This window comes from Tetrao urogallus, assembly GCF_951394365.1.
Source record: "Tetrao urogallus genome assembly, chromosome: 31".
Lineage (NCBI taxonomy): Eukaryota > Metazoa > Chordata > Aves > Galliformes > Phasianidae > Tetrao > Tetrao urogallus.
In genome coordinates this window covers 134,255-141,607 of record NC_136844.1, presented here as the reverse complement: position 1 = coordinate 141,607, position 7,353 = coordinate 134,255, and the positions used below count along the sequence as shown (strand labels likewise).

The following is a 7,353-nucleotide window of genomic DNA, read 5'->3' as shown; positions in this document are numbered from 1 at the left end:
GGCGCCGGGCGGCTGTGCGCAAGGCGCCCGGCAGGGGGCGTCATAACGCCTGCGCTGCGCGGTGCCGGAAGTGGGCGCTCGAAGCCTCGCGCTGCATCCCGCCGGCAGGGGGCGCTGTCACACCCATCCCCAATCTGCCGACAGAGGGCGCTGTCACACTCAGCCCTGTGCCGCCGGCAGGGGGCGCCGTCACGCCCGTCCCCGTTCCGCCGCCAGGGGGCGCTGCGGCGCGGCGCGGCGGGGAGCGGCCCGGCCCGCTGGAAGATGGCGGTGCGGAAGAAGGACGGCGGCCCCAACGTCAAGTACTACGAGGCCTCGGACACCGTCAGCCAGTTCGACAACGTGCGCCTTTGGCTCGGCAAGAACTACAAGAAGGTACGGAACGCCCGGCCCCGCCCGGCCTCGCGGCCCCGCCCCGCACGGAGCGGGCCCGCGGCTGAGCCCCCTCCCGCAGTACATCCAGGCCGAGCCCCCCACCAACAAGTCGCTGTCGAGTCTGGTGGTGCAGCTGCTGCAGTTCCAGGAGGAGGTGTTCGGGAAGCACGTCAGCAACGCGCCGCTCACCAAGCTGCCGGTGCGTGAGTGCGCGGACGGACAAAGGGCCCCCGACCCCCCCGGCTCCGGACCCCCGCACGGCCCGGCGCGGGGGGGGCGTGCGGACGGCGCCCCCCATCCCGGGGACGGCGCCCCCCTGGGGACCCTGAGCCCCCCGGGTCCAGGGGGCGTCCCGGCACCGCAGCGCCCGCGGCCCGGGTTGGGGGGCAGCGCCCGGGGGATCGGGGTGGCCGCGCCCCGGGATGGAGAGGGGACAGCGGTGGGGACGGCAGTGCGGCGGCAAGGGACGCGTCCCAGCGGTGTGGAGCATCGCGCGGTGTGGGGCAGCCCCCGAGCCCTGCCCTCCCTTTGCAGATCAAATGCTTCCTGGATTTCAAGGCGGGGGGAGCCCTGTGCCACATCCTGGCGGCTGCTTATAAGTTCAAGAGCGACCAAGGATGGTGAGCAGCACCGTGGGGGGGATGGGATGGGATGGGATGGGGTGGAATGGGGTGGGATGGGATGGGATGGGATGGGGTGGAATGGGGTGGGATGGGATGGGATGGGGTGGGGGGTGAGCAGAGATCTGTCTGCTCTGTGGGGCACTGGGGGTGGTCGTGGCCATGGGTTGGGCTGTGCGTTGGGCGCCCATCTCATGCGCAGAGCCCTGCTGGGGTTCCCCCCCGGGCAGAATGGGGCTGACTGATGAGGAGACCGGAGCTGTGGCTTTCATGAGAGTCGCTCTTTTCTTCCCAATAAGCGGCGTTTCGATTCCAGAATCCCTCGCGGATGGACCGCAACGTGGAGATGTTTATGACCATCGAGAAATCCCTGGTGCAGGTGGGAGCTGCTTCCCCTTTCCTCGTCCCCTCGCCCTCTGTTTGCTCCCCGCTTTGTTTAATGCTTGGCTTTCCTTCCCCAGAACAACTGCCTGTCCCGGCCCAACATCTTCCTGCACCAGGAGATTGAGCCCAAGCTGCTGAGCAAACTGAAGGATATCATCAAGAGGCACCAGGTGGGCGCCTGTGTTGGCGCTGGGGGGCTGGGTCCCATTCGGTGCTTCCTCCTGCTGCTCAGCCCTGCGGTCCCTCCTCTTTTCCCAGGGCACGGTGACTGAGGACAAGAGCAACGCGTCCCACGTTGTCTGCCCCGTCCTGGGAACTTGGAGAAGGTGGGTGTCAAAGCAGGAGGTGCAGCCTGAGCTCCTGTGCTCAGAGCTTAAGGAGAAACACCCTGGGGGGGGGGGTTGTTGCTGGGGGCCAGGGCTGTGCGTAGGGCAGCTCCATCCGTGGGGCAGCTGCAGCACTGTCCCCTCTTGGTGTCCCTTATAGAGGAGTGGGTCGGCCGGTCATGAAGCGAGACAAGCAGGTGCTGCTGCACTGGGGTTATTACCCCGACAGGTGAGGGGTCCTGGGGGGCCACTGCTCTGCTTTGGGGTGAAGGCGCGCGGGCTGCAGCCGGAGCATCTGCTCGCCCGCTGCCTCTTATTTGCAGCTACGACACCTGGATCCCAGCCAGCGAGATCGAGGCCTCTGTGGAGGACGCCCCCGACGCCAGAGAAGCCCCGGAAGGTGATGAGGACCCTCAGCCCCCTCCCCTGCCGCCGTCGGCGTCCCTGACTTGCCTGCTGCCCTGCATGCAGTCCACGCCAAGTGGATCCTGGACACGGACACCTTCAACGAGTGGATGAATGAGGAGGACTACGAGGTGTCTGATGAGAAGAGCCCCGTTGCCCGCAGGAAGAAGATCTCAGCGAAGACCCTGACGGATGAGGTCAGGGAGCGGTTTCCCCAGGAGGGGGCTCTGTCCCAGGGGAGGCTCCGGTCTGGAGCCCGTGCCTCATGACCCCCATAGGTGAACAGCCCTGACTCGGACCGGCGGGACAAGAAGGGAGGCAACTACAAGAAGAGGAAGCGTTCGCCCTCACCTTCACCCACTCCGGAGGCCAAGAAGAAGAACGCAAAGAAGGGGGTGAGCGGGACGGGGGCTCGGAGGGGCAGCAGGGCCGGGGCTGTGCAGCCCAGCAGCGCCCACACTGGGAGCTCCGCGCTTCACAGCCCCTCCACGCCCTACAACAAATCCAAGCGCGGGCACCGTGAGGAGGAGCAGGAGGACCTGACCAAGGACATGGATGAACCCTCGCCCGTCCCCAACGTGGAGGAGGTCACCCTGCCCAAACAGGTGGGCGCTGGCAGCCCCCCCTGGGGGCACCGCATCCCTCAGCGCAGCGCTCAGCGTCTTCTCCCTGTGTCGCAGTCAACACCAAGAAGGACTCGGAGTCTGCGCCCGTTAAGGGAGGCACCATGACGGACCTGGGTGAGCGGAGCGGCTCTGGGCGCTGCAGGCGGCTCCTGGCGCTGCTGAGCCAGCGGTGCCCAAACTGCCCCCGCTGTGCTCTCTTCCAGATGAGCAGGAGGACGAGAGCATGGAGACGGCTGGCAAGGTGAGGCTGCGGGGCTGTGCTGGCCCTCGGTGTGTCGTCCTTTCTCCCCTTCCTCCGATGACCCTTTTCCCATCCCAGAAGCCAGCGCAGGATGTCCAGCTGTTCTTTCCTTGTCCCTTCCTGGGGATGGAAAGGTCTCTCTCTGCCCCTTCACGGCGGTGCTCCAGCCAGGTCTTACGGGCTCTGAGTGCCCCGATGTCACAACGGCTCTTCATTATCTGGACGATCTTTAAGGCTTTTTTCTCCCCAAACTGCGCTGCGATCCCACGGTGCTCACTGGGGGCGCAGGGCAGCGCTCACAGCCCCGCCGCCCCGCAGGACGAGGAGGAGAACGGCGCCGGGAGCAAAGGGGAGCAGGCCAAGAACCCCGACCTGCACGAGGACAACGTGACGGAGCAGACCCACCACATCATCATCCCCAGCTACGCCCGCGTGGTTGACTACAACAGGTACGGAGCCGCTGGGGCTGCGGCTGCGCCCCCCAGCACGGCGGTGCCAGACCCCCCTTTGATCTCGCAGCGTCCACGCCATCGAGCGCCGCGCTCTGCCCGAGTTCTTCAACGCAAGAACAAGTCCAAAACCCCCGAGATGTGAGGCTCAGCCCCCCCGTCCCTTCCGCCGCCCCTCGCCTCCCCGCAGCCGCCCTGACGGCCTCCTTTGTGCCCCAGCTACCTGGCGTACCGCAACTTCATGATCGACACGTACCGCCTGAACCCGCAGGAGTACCTCACCTCCACCGCCTGCCGCCGCAACCTGGCGCGGCGACGTCTGCGCCATCATGAGGTGCGTTTGGGTTCGGCCCACGGCGGCGCGGGCGCCGCACAGACCCCCCTGACGCCCCTCTCCGCAGGGTCCACGCCTTCCTGGAGCAGTGGGGCCTCATCAACTACCAGGTGGACGCCGAGAGCCGGCCCACCCCCATGGGCCCCCCGCCCACCTCCCATTTCCACGTGCTGGCCGATACGCCCTCCGGTTGGTGCCTCTGCAGCCCAAGACGCCGCAGGTGGGTGCGCAGGGGGGGGGTCCCGCCGCGTCCGCGTCCGTCCGCCTTCCCTGGGTGCTGGGGGGGGGGCTGAGCACAGCTTTGTCTGTGCCTCAGGGCCGCAGAGCGATGGCGACGCCAAGACGGGGGCCGCAAGAGCAAAGAGATCGAAGACCTCGTCACCGAGTCGGTGAAAGGGAAGCCGGAGCTGGTAGGCGGCTACGTGGGGGCGCGGCCCCCGCCGCTGGCCGAGGAAGGCTCCTTCCCTCCTCCCCCTCGCGCCCCGCATGCCGCCCTGGGGAGCAGGACGCGGGGGGGGACACCGTGACGAGATGGGGGCACGACGGCGTCTCTGTTGCGGACGGATGGGCGGGGGGAGAAGGGGGGACGCGGCGTCCTCGTGGGCTGCGCCGTCCCCGCGGCCGCGTCCCCAGCGTCCGCTCTCCTTCCAGCAGCAGACCTCGGCCTCGCAGCAGATGCTGAACTTCCCCGACAAGAGCAAGGAGAAGCCGGCCGACATGCAGAACTTCGGGCTGCGCACCGACATGTACACCAGAAGAACGTCCCTCCAAGGTGGGTGCCGCCCCCCCCGCGCCCCCCGCGCCGCGCCGCGCCGCTCACCGCGCTCCCCCCACCGCAGAGCAAAGCTGCCGCCAGCGCAACGAGGGAATGGACGGAGCAGGAGACGCTGCTGCTGCTGGAGGTGAGCGGGGGTCCAGGCTGCGGCTTGGGATGGGGCTGAGCACGACCAGCCGGCCCCGCTGAGCGCCCCCCGCCCGCCCCCAGGCCCTGGAGATGTACAAGGATGACTGGAACAAGGTGTCGGAGCACGTGGGCAGCCGCACGCAGGATGAGTGCATCCTGCATTTCCTGCGCCTGCCCATCGAGGATCCCTACCTGGAGGACTCCGAGGCGTCGCTGGGGCCGCTGGCCTATCTGCCCATCCCCTCAGCCAGTCTGGTAACCCCGTCATGAGCACCGTCGCCTTCCTGGCCCTCCGTCGTCGACCCCCGTGTCGCCTCCGCTGCTGCTAAATCGGCGCTGGGTAAAGGGGGCCTGGGGGGGGCTGCAGGCTGGGTGGGCGCCACACGGGGGGCGACGGGTGTAGAGGGGGCCGGGCAGAAGCAGCTGCTCGGGGCCGTGGGGCTGAGGGGGGAGCTGCACCACGGCTGTTGGGGACAAGGGGGTGGCTGGCTGGGGGGGGTCGCCCCTCTTTGCCCCCCACCCCGGTGGCTGACGGAGCGCTGCCCCAACGCAGAGGAGTTCTCCAAGATGAAGGAGGAGGTGCCCACGGCGCTGGTGGAAGCTCACGTCCGTAAGGTGGAGGAGGCTGCCAAGGTGACGGGCAAAGCCGACCCCGCGTTCGGGCTGGAGAGCAGCGGCATCGCCGGCACCGCCTCGGAGGAGCCGGAACGGATCGGTACCGGGGGGTGGGGGGGTCTGCGGAGAGCTGGGTGCAGATGCAGGGGGCGGGGGGTCACCTCGTGCTTTGTCTGCCCCAGAGGAGAGCGGTGCGGAGGAAACGCGCACAGAGACGGCGCCGGGTGGAGGAGAAGAAGGAGGTGAAGGTAGCGGGGGTGGGGGGTCGGGGGGGTCGGGATGAGGCCTCACATGGGGACAAACCGCTGCTGGACCCCCCCCAGGAGCCACGTGACAGCACTGCTGAGGAGGAGGTGAAGGAGAAAGTGGGGGACGTGGCCAAGAAAGAGGAGGAGAAGGGCAAAGAGCCCGAGGGCGAGAAGGAGGCGGAGAAAGGCGACGGCGACAGCACGGGTGAGTGGGGTCCGGATGGGGGCGTGGGGGGGGGGAGCCCCTATGGCTGCCCCCCATGGACCGCCCAGCTGCCCCACACTCCAGGGGAGCTGGAGAAGGAGAAGGAGGCGAAGGAGACGCAGGAAGAGACCCCTAAGGAGCCACCAGAGCCCGAAGCTGAGCGCAAAGCCAAAGTGGAGCGCGACATCGGCGAGGGGAACCTCTCCACTGCTGCTGCTGCTGCGCTGGCGGCCGCTGCTGTGAAGGCCAAGGTGAGGATGGGGAGGGGGCTGGGAAAGGGGGGGGGCTGTGAGCTCCCATCCCATCGCATCCCATCCCATCCCTGCAGCACCTGGCGGCCGTGGAGGAGCGCAAGATCAAATCTCTGGTGGCTCTGCTGGTGGAGACGCAGATGAAGAAACTGGAGATCAAACTGCGGCACTTCGAGGAGTTGGAGACCATCATGGACCGCGAGCGGGAGGCGGTGAGGGGGGAGAGGGTGGAACTGGGGGCTGCAAAGGGGGGCTGCGCCGCACCGCCCCGCTCACCTGCTGCCCCCTTCCAGCTGGAATACCAGCGGCAGCAGCTGCTGGCCGACCGCCAGGCCTTCCATATGGAGCAGCTGAAGTACGCCGAGATGCGCGCCCGCCAGCAGCACTTCCAGCACCTGCAGCAGCAGCAGCAGCAGCAGCCCCCCCCGCTGCCCCCCGGCGCTCAGCCTCTGCCCGCCGCAGGAACCCCCCTGGCCCCCGCCGCCCACCCGCTGGCAGCGCCGCCCACCCCGGCCATGGTGGCCCCCGCTGAGCCGGGGGGGCAGCTGATGCCTGGGGTTCCCCCCCCGCAGCCCCCCCCGCCGCCAGGAGCGCCGCAGCCCGGCCCGGCCATCCCGCACGGTGAGGGGGGGGGGGGGGGGCGTAGTGTGGGCGGCGGTCCCGGCTGCTGGGGGGCGCGGCACGGGGCTGAGCGCCGGCGCTGCCGTCGGTGTGAGCGGTTCGAGGGCGGGGGGCGCGGCGGGCCGCTCCGTGCCGCTGCCGCCGTCTGTTCTGTACCGGGGGCACAGCGCGAGGCTCGGCGCTGCTGCTGGCGGCCCTTCCGGGGGCGGCGCGGCGCGGATCCGGCCCCGACGCTCCCGCTCGCCCCGCGGGCGCCGCTCCCCCTCCGTCACTCCTCCTCTCTCCGCAGCCCCGGTGCCGTTCCCCGGGCAGCAGCCGCCGTCTCAGAGCCTGGGGGGGAACCTGGGTGGCAGCGGCCACCCCTCCGTGCCCGGTAATGCGCCCGCGGCGCTGCCCTTCGCTCCGCCTCCATCCGCCATCCCATTGAGCATGGCTAACCCCCTCGCCGACTCCATCGCCACCACTTTCCCCGCTAACCCGCCCGCCCTCCCGCTGCATGGGGCCCTGGCCAGCAGCATGCCGCCCGGGGGGCTGCCCCCCCCCCCTCCTCACCCGCCCGGCCTGGCCTTGCCGTTGCTGGGGGGGGGCTCGCCCGCCGCGCACAGCCCCGCCATCGTGGCCGCCGTGCAGGGGAGCCTCCTTCCCGGCCCTGGGCTGCTCGCAGGTGAGACTTCGGGGGGGGGGCGGAGCTCGAGGCGCACGCCGGGACGGACGCCGGGCTCGGGCCGCGGGGGGGGGCGGGGGGGCGC

At 69.6% G+C, this 7,353-nt stretch overlaps 1 protein-coding gene across 1 annotated transcript in view; it reads left to right on the top strand.

Annotated features, from left to right (window-relative positions):
• Positions 1-264: 264 nt before the first annotated feature.
• Positions 265-7,353, top strand: part of SMARCC2 (SWI/SNF related BAF chromatin remodeling complex subunit C2) — a gene marked incomplete at both ends in the record, with an annotated part of 8,097 nt that continues 1,008 nt past the window's right edge. Inside the window, 36 exon segments of the mRNA XM_079547806.1 lie at positions 265-375; positions 455-574; positions 910-997; positions 1,295-1,374; positions 1,457-1,549; positions 1,638-1,683; positions 1,686-1,709; positions 1,868-1,934; positions 2,029-2,105; positions 2,177-2,307; positions 2,389-2,715; positions 2,790-2,850; positions 2,940-2,977; positions 3,296-3,426; positions 3,497-3,537; positions 3,540-3,567; positions 3,646-3,736; positions 3,738-3,760; positions 3,828-3,949; positions 3,952-3,984; positions 4,077-4,105; positions 4,108-4,170; positions 4,415-4,521; positions 4,523-4,532; positions 4,600-4,662; positions 4,746-4,905; positions 4,908-4,954; positions 4,956-5,004; positions 5,218-5,379; positions 5,462-5,502; positions 5,504-5,527; positions 5,603-5,732; positions 5,817-5,983; positions 6,061-6,195; positions 6,277-6,604; positions 6,894-7,268. Coding sequence (XP_079403932.1) covers positions 265-375; positions 455-574; positions 910-997; positions 1,295-1,374; positions 1,457-1,549; positions 1,638-1,683; positions 1,686-1,709; positions 1,868-1,934; positions 2,029-2,105; positions 2,177-2,307; positions 2,389-2,715; positions 2,790-2,850; positions 2,940-2,977; positions 3,296-3,426; positions 3,497-3,537; positions 3,540-3,567; positions 3,646-3,736; positions 3,738-3,760; positions 3,828-3,949; positions 3,952-3,984; positions 4,077-4,105; positions 4,108-4,170; positions 4,415-4,521; positions 4,523-4,532; positions 4,600-4,662; positions 4,746-4,905; positions 4,908-4,954; positions 4,956-5,004; positions 5,218-5,379; positions 5,462-5,502; positions 5,504-5,527; positions 5,603-5,732; positions 5,817-5,983; positions 6,061-6,195; positions 6,277-6,604; positions 6,894-7,268 — 3,622 coding nt within the window.